This window comes from Salvelinus alpinus, chromosome 5, assembly GCF_045679555.1.
Source record: "Salvelinus alpinus chromosome 5, SLU_Salpinus.1, whole genome shotgun sequence".
NCBI lineage: Eukaryota > Metazoa > Chordata > Actinopteri > Salmoniformes > Salmonidae > Salvelinus > Salvelinus alpinus.
The window spans coordinates 85,200,433-85,222,543 of NC_092090.1; the positions used below are offsets into that span (position 1 = coordinate 85,200,433).

Sequence of the window (22,111 nt, forward strand, 5' to 3'; positions counted from 1 at the left end):
GAGCATGCCATTCTGATGTCCTCTCTTGCGCCTTGACGAGCGTCCAAAAGAACGTACATGTCACTCCATGGCGTTTTATAAACTCTGAGAAATACGTAGAGACTCCATTCCACTTCTCATTGGTTACTGACATCCAGGGGAAGGCGGGTGCAGTTCATTTCGATCCATAGGGCACACACAGAGCTTTAAACTGATCTGAGAACAGAGACTATTTTTCTGACCTTCGCATGTCCTGTCATGATTTTCGCTGTAGAAAGGGTTCTGGTTCACCCACAGACATAATTCAAACGGTTTTAGAAACTAGAGATTGTTTTCTATCCAATAGTAATAATAATATGCATATTGTACGAGCAAGAATTGAGTATGAGGCAGTTTAATTTGGAGACGATATTTTCCAAAGTGGAAACAGCACCCCCTGTATTGAGAAAAGGTTTTAAGAAGCAAAAATTATCTTGAAGGTTGACACATTTTGCGGCCATCGCAGACTCAATATCACAACTACCAAGGAGGAGAGTGAGGGAGGAACACAACACAGCTCACAGCCTTGACTCACAGCATTAACTCACCATCATCCAGAATGACAAGGAGGGGAGCTAGCAGGTCACACATGCCCTGCACATAGCCAATCTCCAGGTGCTGCCAGATATAGCTGCGAAGAGAAGTCAGTATCATGTACTGTGTAGTGTGACTCATTCATTCTTCCAATTTTCCATTTATTAATTGCGCTCCACACATAACATAATGAGTCCTAGATTACTTACAAACCTTTCTACAAAAGTGGAGTAGAGAATCATGAATGGCATTGTTTTATTTTACCTGCACATGATGTTGCGCAGTTTCTCCAGGTTGGCAGGGGTAAAGTACCAGTAGTTTCTGTCACACCGTTGGACATCCTTCTCAATGCGATGCAGGTTGATCGTGTACATGTCCAAAAGCTCTTGCTACAACAAAGGTGCAAAACCACCACACAAATGTTAAAGAATAACCAAACACCTAAATACATCTCGATTATTCCAAACTTTTATTCTAAAAAATGAAATGCCAAGTGCCTACAGAGTAGGTGGTTCCGATGGATGGCACTGGAGAGATTTTCAGCTCTCCTCCCACGGTCAGGAATTCAAATTTAGGGAAGAGGCTCTCCATCTCAGGCTCCTCAGACATGATGGACTCTGTGCCCTCAGGGCTGGGCTTGCACTTCTCCTTCTCCTCCAAACGGAGCTCCAGATGGTGAACTGAGCCCTCAGAGAGAGCAGCCCCGACCCCGGAGCTTTCACACAGGCCCTTCCTGTCCCACGGTAGGGCCATGGAGAATTTAGCTGAGGAAATCTCCTCCATCTCAATGGCCGAAGGGGACTCGTCAGATTCTGTGGTGGCCAGAGCCTCTTCGAGCTTGGTGGTGCTATCCATTGCTCTTCCCACCCTGGTCTCTGCAACAGGGCTTTTATTCTTCTTTGACTCTGGCAGCTTGGCCTCAGATAGTATGGTCTCCTCCTTTCTTTTTCCCACTTCCTCAGATTTTTTTATCTCCTCCACTTTTGCCTCTGCAACCTCTTCTGGTGACACTGTCATATACACCTTTGTTTCAACTACCTCTTCAGATTTAAAAGTCTGATTGGCTTCTACTTCCTTCTCAGTTTCTGTCTTTTCTACATTTGTTGCGTTGGCTTCCTTTACTTCCGTTGTTTCAGCACTCTTTGTTTCTCCAGACCCTGTGTCTGAAGTTCTTTCATCATCCAGTTCTGATGCTGTGTCTTCCATTGCTTCTGCAGTCACCGTTGATATCAATGTATTCTCCCCTTTTGGCTCTCTATGGTTTGCTTGGGATGTCTTATTCTCTTCTGGATCTACAGACTCTGGTTCTGGTCCTTTGTTCTCCTTTGTTTCTCCTGTCTCCCCAGGTTCCAGTGACTGCATCTCCTCTGTGTGTACTTGCATGGTTGGCTCTCCATCCAACATTTTCATCACTTCTGCATCAGGCTCTTTAGCCTCCCTTGTTTTGGACTCCACTGTTTCTTTTACAGCATCCACTTCTGCTTTTGGTAACTTGCTGTCTTCCTTTTCAGAGGTCCTTACCTCATCTTTCTCATTAGATAGAGTCATGGAAGTCTTCTCTTCTTCTATTTTCAGGCTCTCTAGCTCAGCTGGGTCTGCTGCCTTGTCCTCCGCTGTCTCTGGATTTTTTCCCATTTTTACCTCTGGATCTTCTGTCTTGGTGTCCTCAGTATCTTGGGCCACTTCAGTCACACTCTCTTCCTTCTCTTTTTCCTCCTTATCTGGCCCGTCCTTGGCCTGGAGGTCCTTCTCATCCTGCAGGGCCAGGGGTTGGACATTTGGGTCATCTGCTTCCAACTCTTCCTGATGGGCTTTGACTGGGATCTGTTGGGCTGGGGCCAGCTGTGGAGGAGTACTGATGGTGGTTTTGAGGTTGGTGTCAGGCACAGTGCTGTCCTCTGTGCTCAGAGAGTGGTCCGACATGAACGAGGTGACAGAGAAGTTGCGAGAGGAGGGATGCCCCGAGTCTGGGGAGCTGGCCACGTTGGGCAGGCCTCCTCCATTGGGGATCTTGGGAACCGGCTTGGCCTCCTCGCTCTTGGGCTCTGTCTCGATCTGTTCCACTTCCTCCACAGACTCAAACACCTGAAAGAACAAGCCAAAGGGAAGCAGGCTAATCCAAGGGAAGGGATGGGAGGATGTGAAGAACTAGCAGGAGAAAGAGTGTGGGGTTGAGGAATATTGGTTCAAAAAAGCTAAAGACTGTAAAAGACTAAGGTAATTCCATAGTTTTGGAACAATAGGAATCGCACAGTTGTAATATGAAAGGTGTTATTGGTATGAATATTAAGAAAACTGTCATGGAACTATTTTTAGCTTTCGGAGGTGATCTTCGATTTTGAACTTGAAGCCAAAATACAACATATTTCCACTAGAATAGTGACTGGTGGACCAAAATAAAGTTGTACACCATGGGTAAGCTCAGGACATTGTTCTATAGTTCTCTTTTCAGTCCTGTGAGACTAAGTAGCCTTTGTGTATACAAGTGAGTGTATATTCAGCTCTGTGTGTGTTATTATTCTTATTGTTCATCAATTATAAATAATTCATTACTGTTAATTATGTGTAGAGGGGCATAGAATTACATATGGAATGCATTTAACATTTTATATATTTAAGAGGATCTCTGTCTAAATGGGTACCTGGGTACTGCTGTCAGAGTCACTCTGCAAGCGAGCCAGGCTCTGTCTGTCTGAGCTGCAGCTCTGGGAGGACTGGCATGAGTAGTACCAGAGAACAAGCAGGGGAGAAAACAGGTCAATAAAACCCTGGAACAACACTATCCATACAAAACACTAATGTGGACAAGTAATTCTGTAGGCCTGTATGTAATGATATGTAACTGTCGTAAAGGCAGTGTATTACTGGTGCTTCAAATTAACATTACACAATATGCTTTGTAGTTTCATATTATTAAGGCGATGGAGAGCTAACATGTTGGTCAAGACAACATGTTGGTCTCTCAACAGGTATCCTGTGTGCCACAAGACTATGTACAGACCCTGTGTTGTTGTTTTTGTCGCACTGATTTGCTTTATCTTGGCCAGGTCGCAGTTGTAAATGAGAAATTGTTCTCAACTGGCCTACCTGGTTAAATAAAGGTGAAATAAAATTTAAATAATATTTAAAAATGTGTGCGCATGGGCAGGCGGGCGTGTGTGTGTGTGTCACCTCATTGCTGACGCTGGAGTCACGGTACATCATCCTCTGCACAGTGCTTGGATTATCCACACTGGCTGAGATGGACGAACATTTAGCCAGTGCCGCAGCATGCTGCTCCTTCTCCCGCTGCCGCACAATGGCCTCGCAGCCCAGCCACTCGCTCATGGTCTGCTCGTAGCACGCCCGCACCTGCTCATCCACCTGCACAGTGTCACAGGGCAAGGGCAAGGGTCAGGGGTCAGAGATCAAGGGGTTTGGTGGTGACCTCCGATGGCAAGGGTGACACTAACCTCTTTCCTGTCAGCCTCAGACATGCCAAACTGATAGTGGCCCAGGAGGAAGGGCCACACCTCCTTACGCAGTGAAGGGTCAACACCACCAAAGTAGACCAGGCGCAACAGCTCCTGCTCCTTATAGGCCTGGAGAGCAGGGAGAGAGAGCAGGGAAGGAGAACAGGGAGAGAGAACAGGGAGAGAGAGCAGGGAAGGAGAACAGGGAGAGAGAACAGGGAGGGAGAGCAGGGAAGGAGAACAGGGAGGGAGAGTAGGGAAGGAGAACATGGTGGGAGAACAGGGAGGGAGAACAGAGAGGGAGAACAGGGAATGAGAGCAGGGGAGGAGGAGAGGGGAGGATGTAGGGACAGCAGGGAAGTAGAGCAGGAAGGGAGAGCAGGGAAGGAGAGCCGGGAGGGAGAACAAGGAGGGAGAACAGGGAAGGAGAGCAAGGAGGGAGATAACGGAATGAGAGAGGGGAGGGAGAGGCCTCAGTCATTGAGCCACAACACACACAGATATAGAAAGCCCTACGTACAGACCCAGTTCAAATACCAGTAGCAGTTGTTTTCTTTCAGTTACTAGTTTTGAGCATTTGATTGAGTCTGGCGTACCAAAGATCTGGACATACTGTACAGTGCACACACGATGATGTACCCACACATGAATACACTAATGTTACCATAGACACTGGCACATAAAAACATTCACATGAACATATGCCTTGTTAAAAGTTAATTTGAGCCAATCAGTTGTGTTGTGACAAGGTAGGGGTGGTATACAGAAGATAGCCCTACTTGGTAAAAGCTCAACTAAGCAAAGAGAAACGACAGTCCATCGTTACTTTAAGACATGAAGGTCAGTCAATGCGGAACATTTCAAGAACTTTGAACGTTTCTTCAAGTACAGTCGCAAAAACCATCAAGCGCTATGATGAAACTGGCTCTCATGAGGACCGCCACAGGAAAGGAAGATGCAGAGTTACCTCTGCTGCAGAGGATAACACGGAACCCAAACCGGCTACGCGCATGCGCCATCGTGCGCTATCGTGCATAAATTTATTTTGCCCCCCCCACACCAAACGCGATCACGACACGCAGGTTAAAATATCAAAACAAACTCTGAACCAATGACATTAATTTGGGGACAGGTCGAAAAGCATTAAACATGTATGGCAATTTAGCTAGTTAGCTTGCACTTGCTAGCTAACGTTAATTTGTCCTATTTAGCTAGCTTGCTGTTGCTAGCTAATTTGTCCTGGGATATAAACATTGAGTTGTTATTTTACCTGAAATGCACAAGGACCTCTACTCCGACAATTAATCCACACAGAAAACGGCCAACCGAATCGTTTCTAGTCATCTCTCCTCCTTCCAGGCTTTTTCATCTTTGAATTTATATGGTGATCCATTTAAACGTTCATTGTATTACCACGACAACCGGCAACAAAGTTTGTCTTTCAATCACCCACGTGGGTATAACCAATGAGGAGATGGCACGTGGGTACCTGCTTCTATAAACCAATGAGGAGATGGGAGAGGCAGGACTTGCAGCGCGATCTGCGTCAGAAATAGGAATGACTTCTATATTAGCCCTTGGCGAGCAGTGTGGGTGCAATAATTGAATAACATGGATTTCTACATTTATTTTGCGACGCTTGCGCAAGCGACGTGTCCGGTCTGGTCAGCATGTAAGTTCATTAGAGTTAACTGCACCTCAGCTTGCAGCCCAAATAAATGCTTCACAGAGTTTAAGTAACAGACACATCTCAACATCAACTGTTCAGAGGAGACTGCGTGAATCAGGCCTTCATGGTCAAATTGCTGCAAAGAAACCACTACTAAAGGACACCAATAAGAAGAAGAGACTTGCTTGGGCCAAGAAACACGAGCAATGGACATTAGACCAGTGGAAATATGTCCTTTGGTCGGATGAGTTCAAATGAGAGATTTTTGGTTCCAACCGCCATTTCTTTGTGAGACGCAGAGTAGGTGAACAGATTATGTCCGCATGTGTGGTTCCCACCGTGAAGTATGGAGGAGGAGGTGTGATGCTGTGGGGGTGCTTTGCTGGTGACACTGTGATTTATTTAGAATTCAAGGCACACTTAACCAGCATAGCTAACACAGCATTCTGCAGCGATACTCCATCCCATCTGGTTTGCGCTTAGTGGGACTATCATTTCTTTTTCAACATACCAATGCCCCAAAACACACCTCCAGGCTGTGTAAGGGCTATTTGACCAAGAAGGAGAGTGATAGAGTGCTGCATCAGATGACCTGGTCTTCACAATCACCCGACCTCAACCCAATTGAGATGGTTTGGGATGAGTTAGACCGTAGAGTGAAGGAAAATCAGCCAACAAGTGCACAGCATATGTGGGAACTCCTTCAAGACCGTTGGAAAAGCATTCCTCATGAAGCTGGTTGAGAGAATGCCAAGATTGTGCAAAGCTGTCATCAAGGCAAAGGGTGGCTACTTTTAAGAATCTAAAATGTAAAATATATTTTGATTTGTTTAACACTTTTTCGGTTACTACATGATTCCATATGTGTTATCTCATAGTTGTGATGTCTTCACTATTATTCTACAATGTAGAAAATAGCAAAAATAAAGAAAAACCCTTGAATGAGTAGGTGTGTCCAAACTGTTGACTGGTACTGTACGTGTATAAAAAACAAAAGAGGAAGCCAGTGGCTTATTAAATTCTTCACCAGTATCCCCTCAGTAGCCCTAAAAATTGCCAAAGACTCCAGCCACCGTTCTCTCTGCTACCGCACGGCAAGCGGTACCGGAGCGCCAAGTCTAGGTCCCAAAGGTTTAACAGCATCTGCCCCCAAGCCATAAGACTGCTGAACAGTTAATCAAATGGCTACCCGGACTATTTGCATTGACCCCTTTTTTATGCTACTGCTACTCGCTGTTTATTATCTATGCATAGTCACTTTATCCCTACCTACATGTACATATTACCTCTATTACCTCAACTAACCTGTACCCAGCACATTGACTTGGTACCGGTACCCCCTGTATATAGCCTCATTATTGTTATTCTTATTTTATTGTTGCTCTTTTATTTTTTTACTTTAGTTTATTTAGTCCATTTTTTCTTAACTTCATTTTTCTTAAAACTGCATTGTTGGTGTAAGTAAGCATTTCACGGTAAGGTCTACACCTGTTGTATTCGGCGCACCTGTTGTATACTATTTGATTTGATTTGATCGATCAGCGTGCAGAATGGTTGTGTACCACTGGATTCCAGTGGGGGCCCTAATCCCCTGTTTAATAATGAATAATACTTAACTAAAATTGTGAGAAAAATGACAAGATTGACTACAGCCTGTATAACTCTACAAACACAGATTGGACACACATGGATGAACTTCAGACATAAGTCAACTGAATCCCTCCCATTGGTTGATTATTCAACAAAATCCCTCCAATGAAAATGTATGTATGTATGCTGTTGATACGCTGACAGGCAGGGCATTAGTCACGCTTGCATATGGCTGGTTGTGTGACTAAGAATGTGTGAGCAATGTGATGACTAACGGATGAATACAGATGAGTGTGTGTGTGTGCATGTGTACATGCGTGCGTATGTGTGCGCATCTCGTCGCCAGAGGGTTTGAGCTGTCTGGTACTGCACAGTGTGTGTGTGTGTGTGTGTGATGACTAAGTGACAACCTTAGCGACACTGCTAATGATGTGACGGTGATGCTGCTTACGGTGCAGTCCTGAAGGAACCTCTGCCACACCTCAGCAGTGAGGCCCCCTAAGGCATCGCCGGGCGCGTCGGGCTTCACGATAGTGTGGTTGACCAGTGCCGAGAGGTGTGTACGTACGGTGGACAGGTGACGACAATAAGCCAGCCCTGGAATACAAAAACACAACCGCTATCAAATGAGCCTCCTTCTGACATTCCGAAATTTTATGTGATACAGTATCTAAATAAGACGATCACACATCTGACATTTAATTAATAGTTGGATGCTAGACTAATTGATGAGCTGCTTTAAATTAAAATCTGTTGCAAAACGTTGCAAGTCATCTAGGGGGACAGAAGATACAAGATTTGTGTTCACAATCACATACAGCCATAGAAAGCCCGGGAGATGATCTGATACTTCATTTGGTCACACAGCAGCTTCAAAGGGGCTCTGCAAAGGGAAACAGCACACAAGTCAAAGTGTTCTCCATACTGGCTCCACCTCGTCTTAAACATGTCCAAGACTTTCATTTTGATCCCAAACAGTCTCTATTCTCCATTCACAAGAACATTTTAAAGTAACTGTCCAGCGTTACCAATTATTTATGAAATATTACCTCAAATGAACTACAATATGAATTAAATAGATATCCTTCTCCATTCACAAGGACATCAAAACCGTAATTGCGTAATAAAACAGTACATTTCAAACGATGAGATAAATGCATGCACTACAGTATCAATATGTAATAAACCTGGGTTCAAATATGATTTGAAATCATATAAAATACTGTATATGTGCTTGATTAAGGGTGCCTATTGCTATGGAACCAATAGAAAAGTCCAAAAAGTGCATACCCCGCCCACCTGGCACTCCAGGCAGGTTAAAGAAAAATACCAAAGTATTTGAAAGATTTGAAGTAGTATTTGAATCGGGGTCTGGGGATCTTGTATCCTTCTCAGGCCAGTGGGATCGGTAAAGTCCAGGGATGATATCTGGGTAACCAGCAGTGTGTGTCTCTGTCTCTGACCTTTCATGGTTGCACCCATTGGGAGGCCCTCCGTCTGAGAAGCTGCACTGGGTACAGGACGAGCAGGAGGATTTCCTGGTTGTGGGCTGCCAGATGTTGGCCTCCTGGTCCATCAGCTCTGGGGCCACTGCACCACAGAACACACACACACACACCAGTCAAAAGTTTGAACACACCTACTCATTCATGAATTTTTCTTTATTTTGACTATTTTCTACATTGTAGAATAATAGTGAAGACAACACAACTATGAAATAACACATATGGAATCATGTAGTAACCAAAAAAAGTGTTAAACAAATCAAATATATTTGATATTTTTCAAAGTAGCCATCGTTTGCCTTGACGACAGCTTTGCACACGCTTGGCATTCTCTCAACCAGCTTCACGAGGTAGTCACCTGGAATGCATTTCAATTAACAGGTGTGCCTTGTTAAAAGTTATTTTGTGGAATTTCTTTCCATCTCAAGCTCTATGATGAAACTGGCTCTCATGAGGAGCGCCACAGGAAAGGAAGACCCAGAGTTACCTCTGCTGCAGAGGATAAGTTCATTAGAGTTAACTGCACCTCAGATTGCAGCCCAAATAAATGCTTCACAGAGTTTAAGTAACAGACACATCTCAACATCAACTGTTCAGAGGAGACTGCGTGAATCAGGCCTTCATGGCCGAATTGCTGCAAAGAAACCACTACTAAAGGACACCAAGGAGTCCAAATGAGAGATTTTTGGTTCCAACCGCCGTGTCTTGTCAGACGCAGAGTAGGTGAACGGATGATCTCCACCTGTGGTTCCCGTCCGTGAAGCATAGAAGAGGAGGTGTGATGGTGTGGGGGTGCTTTTCTGGTGACACTGTCAGTGATTAATTTACAATTCAAGGCATACATTTGTTTTTCAACAGGACAATGACCCAACACACCTCCAGGCTGTTGGAAATGCATTCCAGGTGAAGCTGGTTGAGAGAATGCCAAGAGTATGCAAATCTGTCATCAAGGCAAAGGGTGGTTACTTTGAAGAATCTCAAATATGAAATATATTTTGATTTGTTTCAAACTACAGACACCCTGGTTGGAATACAGGCTGTATCACAACCGGCCGTGATTGGGAGTCCCACAGGGCGGTGCACAATTGTCTCAGTGTCGTCAGTCTTTGGCCGGTGTAGGCCGTCATTGTAAATAAGAATTTGTCTTCACTGACTTGCCTAGTTAAACAAAGGTTACATTTGTTATTTATGATTTTGATCAAATAAAGATCCTACATCGGTATATGTATTTGACCCTGGTCTGAAACTCTGTGCTATACTGTAACTGCACAGGTTCAAACTCCCAGCCAGAATAACATTGTTCAGTCATGATTTGGACACCTCTGGAGATGATTCTCAAGACACGAACACAGCTGAATTAGACAAATTGGGCAACATCTGTAACTTGATTTGAGGAAGTGTTAACTTCTCTGGGATAGGTGGCAGTATTTTCACATCCGGATGAAAAGCGTGTCCAAAGTAAACTGCCTGCTACTCAGGCCCAGAAGCTAAGATATGCATATTATTAGTAGATTTGGATAGAAAACACTCTGAAGTGTCTAAAACTGTTTGAATCATGTCTGTGAGTATAACAGAACTTATTTGGCAGGCAAAACCCCGAGGACAAACCATTCAGATTTGTTTTTTTGAGGTCACTCTCTTTTCAAAGGTTTTCATTGGAAATCCATATTTCTAAGGGACCTTCTTGCAGTTCCTATCACTTCCACTGGATGTCAACAGTCTTTAGAAATTGATTGAGGTTTTTCCTTTGAGAAATGAAGAAGTAGCACTGTTCAGAATGAGGGTAGAGAGAAGTGTACTCTTTGTTAGAGGCGCATGACCTGAAAGCTCGCTACACTTTGTTTTCCTCCGGTATTGAACACAGATCATCCCATCTTAAATTTTATTGATTATTTACGTTAAAAAATGCCTAAAGTTGTATTAGGAAAGTTGTTTGGACAAAGCTTACAGGTAACTTATGAGATATTTTGTAGTCACGTTGCGCGAGTTGGAACCGGTGTTTTTCTGGATCAAACGCGCCAAATAAATGGACATTTTGGATATATATAGACAGAATTAATCGAACAAAAGGACCATTTGTGATGTTTATGGTTCATATTAGAGTGCCAACAGAAGAAGCTCGTCAAAGGTAAGGCATGAATTATATCTTTATTTTTGTGTTTTGTGTCGCTCCTGGAGGGTTGAAATATGATTGTCTGTGTTTGTTTGCTGGGGTGCTATCCTCAGATAATAGCGTCGTTTGCTTTCGCCGTAAAGCCTTTTTGAAATCTGACACGTTGGCTGGATTCACAACAAGTGTAGCTTTAATTTGGTGTATTGCATGTGTGATTTCATGAAAGTTACATTTTTATAGTAATTTATTTCACTGGATGTTGGTCGCTAGCGTCCCACATATCCCAGAGAGGTTAATAGCTGCCATAGAGGTGGCGTTAGAGAGCAAATCAAGCACATCAGCAATGACATTTGGGGAATCAAGGCATTTCAATCTGCGGAGGGTGAACAACGGTCTGTTGGCATGGTAATGAGGACACATTCTTATTGGTCTTCATGTTTCTATATTCTCTTTATGGGCACATACTAACTCAAGTTCTCAGGCATATCTTCCATTGACGTCAAGGCATGATTAATACAAAATGTTTATGTTAAGTGTGTGCATCTGAAGTTAGAATTCGTCCCTAAGCATGACAATTTGCTTGCTCAACATTAGCTTTTTCTACTACTGTAAACCACTGTGTACCTCGACATAACGCTGTTTTTTTTTTCTATTGGAAGGCCCATGGCCAGTCAGTCTTCCACCTATTATCCAAGAGGGACTGAGGTTAAGGGAAGAGGACAGAGAGCGCTTGATTAGGGGACTCATTTGTAAGCTTTGCAGGAAGGAGACAGAGGGCGAGGCAGTGATTGAAGCAAAGCAAGTGGACGTACAGACTGAAGGAGGAGCTGAGGTGTGGTAACGTTACAGCTGTTCCCTGTGGTGGGCGATGGGGGGTCTCCGGGACAACTGAAGGAGCGCTTAGGGACCACAAGGTTCCCTTTGGTTGCGGGCTGTCCTCTCAGGTGGATGGAGAAGGAGCGGGACAGGAGAGGAGCCCCCGGGGGAAGACGGGGAGGGTGGGTTATAGTCACTGGAATGGACAATGAGGACATCACTCCGTGGCCACCTGAAGTGATCACACGAATGGAGGAGGGGTTGAGGTCACTTACCAAACTCTGATTGGCTGTTGGGGAACAGGATGCGGAAGACATAGTCCGTGGCCTCGTCCTCCTCCTTATCAGACACGGAGTCCGAGGATCCCTGTGAACACCTGTTTCTCAGTTTAGGGAACACTTTCCCCTGTAGTCAGAAATTAGGGGAATGTTAGATACAGTAAATGCCCCAAAAATATGACAAACTGTCAAAATTTAAAATGATTAACAGCATTCTTTGTTAATTAAGATTTTGATAGCACATTGTCTTTAAATAGTCTAGATTTGTAAAACATCCACACTTTCACCAAACAGAAGGACTGCCTATTTAAGCAATACTTAATAAGGTCTGGCTTAAAGCAGCCTTGTGTGGGGGGGTTTCATTATTTATTCTGCCCAGTAGATATGATATAGGCTTTAAGCAGTCTAACACATGTACTAACACATGTACCTGGGCTAAAATAACTCAAAATGTATTTAAAAAAATTATCAAATGAAATAGGAATTACCTTTCCCCTCTGGGACCAGAGCGGAGGGTCGAGCTGGCCGTGGGGCAGGAGGCCGTTCTCCAGGCAGGAGAGGAACTGGAGCAAGTGCCCCCCTCTGGGGAAGCGCAGCGGGGGTCTCTGGATGCCGTCCTGGCTCACCAGCACCACCGTGCCCCCGGTGTCCACTGCAGAGAATAATTTATATATTTTATGGACCTTTTAAATATCCAAAAATGATATGAACAACTCTGTAAATGAACCAGAACTAGCTGTCGTTGATAGCAGTAGCAAGTAGTTGAGCTCCATACAAGATGTGCCGATTACAATCCAGACATTACAATGAGCCTGTCCTCCCAATGTCTCTCTCCACTACCCTCCATTGGTGGACCTACCCTGCTGATGACAGTGCAAATAAACAATCTCCTCCAGACGTATGGTCATAGCGTAGTCCCAGTACACACTGAAAGAGATGGAATCAAAGCCGGGGTTATTGAGACATCACTCACCTTGTCACACTGAGTTGAACAACAAAGATCGCCATAGGGACATGTGTGTTGTTTATCTCTCTTGGTGTGTGCAGAACTCTGAATACAGTCTGTGTTACTGAATGTAGAAATTATTAAAGTTGGGGTTCAGTATTTTGCATAAGTAGGTAGAGTGTTTGCTGCTCTCAAAAGTGCTCTTTAATAAAAGCTTAAGTGATACACAGCAAACAACACCACGGGCTAAGAAGACTAGTTACTTTGAAGTATGCTTGAACATGTCCCCCTGCTGCCCCTACAAACAACCCTCATCATATTCCCCTCTCCAGAGTTGACCTCAGGACACAGAGCCCTCCTGAGTAACACTCAGACAGACACGCTGCATGATTTAGTCACACTGAACCGCTGCACCAACTGTAGACATCAACTTAAACACACAGGTGGTGTATGGTGTTCCTACAAACAGTCATCACCTTGTTGTGCCATCTTGATGTACATAAGTGAGAGATATGATCATTAGTGAATTGCTCTCCACACCTGTGCTCATAGTCCAGGTCTCCCACAGAGCCGTTCATCAGCTGATTGGGCGTCCACTTCAGCGTCATGATGTGAGCGGTCTGGTGGAGAGACAGGTATCCTGGAATAGCCTCCATGTCATCCCTCTGTAATGCCAAGAAGGATAATAGTTTGAGGATCTGTTTTCTAAAGTGAACTATGAAGAAATTATATACCAATTACCCCACCGAAGACATTATTTGAAAAAGTATACTCATCATAACAGACCTTATATGGGGAAATAAAACTCATAGACTAAAAAGGAGCGTTTTACATCTTCCTAAGTCAGGGGGTGGTTTTAACCTTCCAGACTTGGAATTGTATCAACTTGTCACTTGCGACATATAGTTAAATGCACTTAAGTAGAACATTGGGTACATAATTAAGATGTGCATGCTAATCCCCAGGATCTTTTTGCATGTATATTTTCTACGGATAAAGCTAAGAACGTCATAGTTAAGAACACTATAACAATATGGAAGCACATTAAATCTATTCTACATAGTTAAGAACACTATAACAATATGGAAGCACATTAAATCTATTCTACATAGTTAAAAACACTATAACAATATGGAAGCACATTAAATCTATTCTACATAGTTAAAAACACTATAACAATATGGAAGAACATTAAATCTATTCTACATAGTTAAAAACACTATAACAATATGGAAGCACATTAAATCTATTCTACATAGTTAAGAACACTATAACAATATGGAAGCACATTACATCTATTCTACATAGTTAAGAACACTATAACAATATGGAAGCACATTAAATCTATTCTACATAGTTAAAAACACTATAACAATATGGAAGCACATTAAATCTATTCTACATAGTTAAGAACACTATAACAATATGGAAGAACATTAAATCTATTCTACAAGAACCAATATCACTCCCTAAAAACACAACCTTATGGAACAATCCTTGGATAGCTTTTCAGAAATCTCTGATAAATTGGTCTACATGGAAAACTAAAAGCATAGAAACCATAAATGACTTGGTAATAGGAAATACATTTATTTCCATGACAGAAATAAAAAGCAATTTTGGACTGACCAATGTAGATATTTTCAAATACATGCAACTTAATAGTTTCATATCAATACATTTCTATTGGAAATGTTTTGGACACAAGAGCAATCTGAGGGAATCCAATTTGAGTCAGAAAAGGATATTCATATGATAGGTTAGATATACAAAACCTTGCAGAGAGCATATCCAACTGACAATCTCTTAGAAAAAAAGATATAAACTACTGGAACCAAGACCAAGAAGAAAAAAAGATTATAGACACACTATTCATTAATGTTCTGAAAGAGCTGCAAAATCTGGACCCCTACAAATCAGCCGGGCTAGTGAATCTGGACCCTCTCTTTCTAAAATGATCTGCCGAAATTGTTGCAACCCCTATTACTAGCCTGTTCAAACTCTCTTTCGTATCGTCTGAGATTCCCAAAGATTGGAAAGCTGCCGCGGTCATCCCCCTCTTCAAAAGGGGTGACACTCTAGACCCAAACTGCTACAGACCTATATCTATCCTACCCTGTCTTTCTAAGGTCTTCGAAAGCCAAGTTAACAAACAGATTACCGACCATTTCGAATCCCACCGTACCTTCTCCGCTATGCAATCTGGTTTCAGAGCTGGTCATGGGTGCACCTCAGCCACTCTCAAGGTCCTAAACGACATCATAACCGCCATCGATAAGAGACATTACTGTGCAGGTGTATTCATCAACCTGGCCAAGGCTTTCGACACTGTCAATCACCACATTCTTATTGGCAGACTCGACAGCCTTGGTTTCTCAAATGATTGCCTCGGCTGGTTTACCAACTACTTCTCTGATAGAGTTCAGTGTGTCAAATCGGAGGGCCCGTTGTCCGGACCTCTGGCAGTCTCTATGGGGGTGCCACAGGGTTCAATCCTCGGGCCGACTCTATTCTCTGTATATATCAATGATGTTGCTCTTGCTGCTGGTGATTCTCTGATACACCTCTACGCAGACGACACCATTCTGTATACTTCTGGCCCCTCTTTGGACACTGTGTTAACTAACCTCCAGACGAGCTTCAATGCCATACAACTCTCCTTCCGTGGCCTCCAACTGCTCTTAAACGCAAGTAAAACTAAATGCATGCTCTTCAACCGATCACTGCCCGCACTTGCTCGCCCGTCCAGCATCACTACTCTGGACGGCTCTGACTGAGAATACGTGGACAACTACAAATACCTAGGTGTCTGGTTAGACTGTAAACTCTCCTTCCAGACTCACATTAAGCATCTCCAATTCAAAATGTAATCTAGAATCGGCTTCCTATATCGCAACAAAGCATCCTTCACTCATGCTGCCAAACATACCCTCGTAAAACTGACCATCCTACCGATCGTCGACTTCGGTGATGTCATCTATAAAATAGCCTCCAACACTCTACTCGACAAACTGGATGCAGTCTATCACAGTGCCATCCGTTTTGTCACCAAAGTCCCATACACTACCCACCATTGCGACCTGTACGCTCTCGTTGGTTGGCCCTCGCTTCATACTCGTTGCCAAACCCACTGGCTACAGGTTATCTACAAGTCTCTGCTAGGTAAAGCCCCGCCTTATCTCAGCTCACTGGTCACCATAGCAGCACCCACTCGTAGCACACGCTCCAGCAGGTATATCTCACTGATCACCCCCAAAGCCAATTCCTCCTTTGGTCGTCTTTCCTTCCAGTTCTCTGCTGCCAATGACTGGAACGAACTGCAAAAATCTCTGAAGCTGGAAACACTTATCTCCCTCACTAGCTTTAAGCACCAGCTGTCAGAGCAGCTCACAGATTACTGCACCTGTACATAGCCCATCTATAATTTAGCCCAAACAACTACCTCTTCCCCTACTGTATTTATTTTGCTCCTTTGCATCCCATTATTTCTACTTTGCACATTCTTCCACTGAAAATCTACCATTCCAGTGTTTACTTGCTATATTGTATTTACCTCGCAACCATGGCCTTTTTTTGCCTTTACCTCCCTTATCTTACCTCATTTGCTCACATTGTATATAGACTTATTTTTCTACTGTATTATTGACTGTATGTTTTGTTTTTTCCATGTGTAACTCTGTGTTGTTGTATGTGTCGAATTGCTATGCTTTATCTTGGCCAGGTCGCAGTTGCAAATGAGAACTTGTTCTCAACTAGCTAACCTGGTTAAATAAAGGTGAAATATATATATATTTTTTAAAATAACTAATACCTGTTAATAAGAGTATACAGAGGCAATATTGAAAGTAATTTTCCCCCTCTTATTATATATATTTTTTACAGTTTCATCAACTCAGTGTCCTTGTAGTTAGAATGTCTGCCCTGAGATTGGAAGGTTGGGAGTTCGATCCCTGGCCGAATACCAAAGACTATAAAAATGGAACTTGACGTGTCTCTACTTGGCACTCAGCATTAGGGAGATAGACTGGGGTTAGGCCCTGCGATTGACTAGCTTCCTGTCCAGGGGGTGTACCTGTATGGTGTCAAATCCGATTCAAAAGTCGAACCCGCACGAGCAAGAAGAAACATTATTGCGCGAGCAAACACTGAGTCGAGAGAGAAGAAATGTGGTCGACAGACCAGAGGACGGGTCCCTCGAGTGCGTTCCTTGGGCAGGCTTAAAGGCGAGTCTAAAACCTTAGATTGGTCACTTTTACCGGAGTGATGGACGAACTAACAAATTCCTGCCATTGGCCAGTCCAGTGTTGTGATTGGCTATTTCGAGCCTTCTGTTTGCGATGCACTGTAGGGCAGTCTGCTTAGCTAGCTAACCGGCTTGAGCAGTAAGCGCCAAAAAACCCAGCAGCTTGATAACCAAATGAACTGGGAAATACATTATAATAGGTATACTATACCTTGAGTTGAGTGGAATCTACGTACTAACGTTAGGTAGCTAATTACTTGTTAGCCAGCAACGTTCGTCTGTAAAATGAAAAGCAGACAGTCAGCTCTAGCAAACACCACAAAACGAGTCCACTAATTGCAGGCAGGAGCCAATATTTAGGGTATTAACTCAAGGACACACATAGTGTATTTTGAATTATATGAAGACACAAAGGGGAGAATCTGCTACCTGCTACAGTTCATCCAGTACATAACCAGTCCCAAATAATAGAACGTAAACTCGCATGATAAACCAGCTAAACTCAAGTTAACATGTCAGAGTCAGATTTATATGCCAAATACATTTGCATGTACAGGAATTTGACTCTGAAACATACAGTATGTACACTATGAACGCTAAATAATCGACGTTCTAAATAATCAACGTTCTAAATTCTGCATATAAGAGATGTGCAAAGAGCAATGTGCAGTTCTGGGATGATAGTACAAGGTGCATAGTCGTGAATGAATAATGCAGAGTGTGAAGTCCATGGATGAGAGGATCATCATGGACTGTTGGTGAAGGCCACGTCACGGGGAAGAAACTGTTCAGGTGTGGGAGGTTTTGTTTGTGAATGACCTGAACCGTTTGCCAGAGGGGAGTCTTTGGAAGATGGGGTGGAAGGGGTCGGCGATGATCTTTCCTGCACGCTTCCTTGCCCTGGAGTCATGAAAGACCTTGATGGAACGCAGGTGGCAGCTAATGACCCTCTCAGCAGACCGGACAATCCGTTGCAGTGATGGAGGGGGTGAGGATGGACTCGATGATGGTTGTTTAGAACTGAATCAGTACACACAGCATTCAAAGGAGGACTGAGGACAAAACAACACCATGCAGTCACCAAACAGTGAACTGAGGAAAACATTTATTTTATAGTAATCATATGATTGGGAGCTACTATTGTCTATCAATTACAGAATCTCAAATTATTTCAATTTGGCGTTGGAAGTTTTATTGAATACAATCAGTAGGAGTCAAACTGCATAAAGAGTCTCATCAGAACAGATGTTATCAGCAAGCCAGAGCCATCTGTGGAAAGAGCACAAGTATAACAAAGATATACGTGCAAACAGAATAAATGTATCATTCAACATCAGATTCCACCTAAAACAATGACATGAGCTCTGTCCCAATTAATCTCTGCTCAACTCCTGACCTCCTCTCTACTCTCATCCTTCTCAAAACCCGTTGGAGGATGTCTGAGGCGACGAACCTTGGGTTGTTCCTCTAGTGGGGTTTTAGGAGGCACGATGGTCAGTCCTATGCACCCATAGCTCTGTCTATGAATTTGAGTCGTTACATTTCTCCAGCCCCATCCCTCAGCTTTTTACCGAAACAGGGGCTGGGTGGACGCTTTGTTATTGTTTCAACTGCTGATTGCCACTTTAAGAAACACATCGATGAGTATACAAGTATGTTTAAGCATACAGGACTGTTGGGAGTGTGGTGCCATACCTTTAGCGCTCAGGTGCAGCAGAGCTGACACAATTAAGATGAAGTAGCAGCAGATGTCTTGACCACCCTCTGGCTGTTCTCCAGTCAGATGTTTTGACCACCCTCTGGCTGTTCTCCAGTCAGATGTCTTGACCACCCTCTGGCTGTTCTCCAGTCAGATGTTTTGACCACCCTCTGGCTGTTCTCCAGTCAGATGTATTGACCACCCTCTGGCTGTTCTCCAGTCAGATGTCTTGACCACCCTCTGGCTGTTCTCCAGTCAGATGTTTTGACCACCCTCTGGCTGTTCTCCAGTCAGATGTTTTGACCACCCTCTGGCTGTTCTCCAGTCAGATGTTTTGACCACCCTCTGGCTGTTCTCCAGTCAGATGTTTTGACCACCCTCTGGCTGTTCTCCAGTCAGATGTTTTGACCACCCTCTGGCTGTTCTCCAGACAGTGGTAGCACTGGAAGGTGTCCCAGGCACTGTTTGTGGCCACATCACCTCCCTCAGAACCAGTGAAGATCTCCAGGTTCTTATAGTGGTGCATCAGCACAATATATAGAGAGGGCAGAACAATACAGGAGATATAATTACATTTAATATGGAGTCCAAGTCCCAACTTAAAACCCTTGTACAATCCATAGACATTGGTAAAAAGATTAACAAAAGTAGGGCACTGAAGTGTGAGGAAGGCGGTGCAATGTGTAAATCATAAGATGAGTTGGTGACTCACTGGTCCAAACTTGGTGTCCTCTGCCTCGTTGGTGTAGTGGTCCAAGGCGATGAAGTAGAAGCTTGACTCCACCTGGTCAAATGTGTTCTCTCTACACACACTGACCTGTCTCCTGAGTAGAAACCTGACTCCACCTGGTCAAATGTGTTCTCTACACACACTGACCTGTCTCCTGAGTAGAAACCTGACTCCACCTGGTCAAATGTGTTCTCTACACACACTGACCTGTCTCCTGAGTAGAAACCTGACTCTACCTTGTCAAATGTGTTCTCTACACACACTGACCTGTCTCCTGAGTAGAAACCTGACTCTACCTCGTCAAATGTGTTCTCTACACACACTGACCTGTCTCCTGAGTAGAAACCCGACTCTACCTCGTCAAATGTGTTCTCTACACACACTGACCTGTCTCCTGAGTAGAAACCTGACTCTACCTCGTCAAATGTGTTCTCTACACACACTGACCTGTCTCCTGAGTAGAAACCTGACTCTACCTCGTCAAATGTGTTCTCTACACACACTGACCTGTCTCCTGAGAACAACTGGAGTGAGAGAGAGAGAGGAAAATAAAATGTCCCAGTGTTCAATTGGAGTTTAAATGTTTTAACATCTTAAATGTTGCATTCAAGGTAACAGTCAATTTTAAGACTGCTGTGGCTATATCAAAATATGCAACTATGGAAAAGAATGTTGCCAAATAAATGATAACACAGGATGTGGGACTGGACTGAGCCAAGCTGTAGGGAAATTCCACGGTACAGTGATTCTGTCACTCAGATTGTTCACTTTAAAATGTACAGTAATAGTCAAAAATTTGGACACACCTACTCATTCAAAGGTTTTCTTTATTTTTACTTTTTTTTTTACATTGTAGAATAATAGTGAAGACATCAAAACTATGAAATAACACACATGGAATCATGTAGTAACTAAAAAAGTGTTAAACAAATCAAAATATAGTTTAGATTTGAGATTCTTCAAAGTAGCCACCCTTTGCCTTGATGACAACTTTGCACACTCTTTGCATTCTCTCAACCAGCTTCACCTGGAATGCTTTTCCAACAGTCTTGAAGGAGTTCCCACATATGCTGAGCACTTGTTGGCTGCTTTTCCTTCACTCTGCGGTCCAACTCATCCCAAACCATCTCAACTCACTGCCTTCCTGAAGACAAACAATGTATACGAAATGCTTCAGTCTGGTTTTAGACCCCATCATAGCACTGCGACTGCACTTGTGAAGGTGGTAAATGACCTTTTAATGGCGTCAGACCGAGGCTCTGCATCTGTCCTCGTGCTACTAGACCTTAGTGCTGCCTCCTCCTACATGCTTCACTGTGGGAACCACACATGCAGAGATCATCCGTTCACCTACTCTGCGTCTCTCACAAAGATATGGCGGTTGGAACCAAAAATCGCAAATTTGGACTCATCAGATCAAAGGATAGATTTCCACCGGTCTAATGTCCATTGCTTGTGTTTCTTGGCCCAAGCAAGTCTCTTATTCTTATTGGTGTCCTTTAGTAGTGGTTTCTTTGCAACAATTCAACCATGAAGGCCTGATTCATGCAGTCTCCTCTGAACAGTTGATGTTGATGTATCTGTTACTTGAACTCTGTGAAGCATTTATTTGGGCTGCAATCTGAGGTGCAGTTAACTCTACTTAACTTATCCTCTGTAGCAGAGGTAACTCTGGGTCTTCCTTTCCTGTGGCGGTCCTCATGAGCCAGTTTCATCATAGTGCTTGATGGTTTTTTGCAACTGCACTTGAAGAAAGTTTCAAAGTTCTTGAAATGTTCCGCATTGACTGACCTTCATGTCTTAAAGTAATGATGGACTGTCGTTTCTCTTTACTTAGGGTGGCTACTTTGAAAATGTTTAATATAAAATATATTCTGATTTGTTTAACACTTTTGATTACTACATGATTCCATATGTGTTATTTCATAGTTTTGATGTCTTCACTATTATTCTACAATGTAAAAAAAATAGTAAAAATAAAGAAAACCCTTGAATGAGTAGGTGTGTCCAAACTTTTGACTGGTACTGTATGTCAAACAAAAACCAAGGATTTCAAAGTGAAACAAACCATACAACTATGCACAAGTACTAATTTTAACAATTTGCAATCATTGGTTTCTTTGACATACATTTTAAATTGTATGTCAGCATCACTCTTACTGTAGAATTACCCTGTACCAATACATACCACTTGTGAGTCAGCTTGGCTCAGTATTAAACAGCCTGCTGTCATTTCATGCCTAACCCACCTTGTGGGAAAGCTATCCTCCTCTAGGTTTTCACTTCTTCCCTTACCTACACTGCTCATATTCTTTACCAATGACTATCACATACATTCAGTATAGAACTATCTTTCTAACCAATAGACAGCAGCTGGTCATCATCTCTCTACTTGACAAATGTCTTATGCACAATGCCTTCATACAGCGTCAAAGAAATTAGTGGAACAAACACTATAGAGTTGTGCATAGAGGAGAGCCTAGGTAAGCTACTTGGAACAGAATGGACTCCTGTATCT

At 43.2% G+C, this 22,111-nt stretch overlaps 1 protein-coding gene and 1 long non-coding RNA gene across 4 annotated transcripts in view; both read right to left on the reverse strand.

Annotated features, from left to right (window-relative positions):
• sgsm1a (small G protein signaling modulator 1a) overlaps nucleotides 1–22,111 on the reverse strand; it is a 73,910-nt gene that overhangs the window by 18,047 nt on the left and 33,752 nt on the right. For 2 of the 3 annotated variants that reach the window (XM_071403921.1, XM_071403922.1), the window contains exons 9-21: nucleotides 13,462–13,586; nucleotides 12,835–12,902; nucleotides 12,464–12,627; nucleotides 11,973–12,102; nucleotides 8,727–8,853; nucleotides 8,082–8,146; nucleotides 7,715–7,860; nucleotides 4,005–4,133; nucleotides 3,724–3,915; nucleotides 3,195–3,266; nucleotides 1,054–2,637; nucleotides 817–941; nucleotides 567–649 (exon numbers count right to left, since the gene is read on the reverse strand). In XM_071403921.1, the coding sequence (XP_071260022.1) occupies nucleotides 567–649; nucleotides 817–941; nucleotides 1,054–2,637; nucleotides 3,195–3,266; nucleotides 3,724–3,915; nucleotides 4,005–4,133; nucleotides 7,715–7,860; nucleotides 8,082–8,146; nucleotides 8,727–8,853; nucleotides 11,973–12,102; nucleotides 12,464–12,627; nucleotides 12,835–12,902; nucleotides 13,462–13,586 (3,010 nt within the window). The remainder of the gene's footprint in view (nucleotides 1–566; nucleotides 650–816; nucleotides 942–1,053; nucleotides 2,638–3,194; nucleotides 3,267–3,723; nucleotides 3,916–4,004; nucleotides 4,134–7,714; nucleotides 7,861–8,081; nucleotides 8,147–8,726; nucleotides 8,854–11,972; nucleotides 12,103–12,463; nucleotides 12,628–12,834; nucleotides 12,903–13,461; nucleotides 13,587–22,111) is intronic. The other variant, XM_071403923.1, reaches the window with a different exon arrangement.
• On the reverse strand, nucleotides 14,488–20,414 carry LOC139577106 (uncharacterized). The gene is made up of 2 exons (XR_011675211.1): nucleotides 19,576–20,414; nucleotides 14,488–19,374 (listed from the first exon to the last, which is right to left on the reverse strand). It is a non-coding gene; the product is annotated as an uncharacterized lncRNA (long non-coding RNA).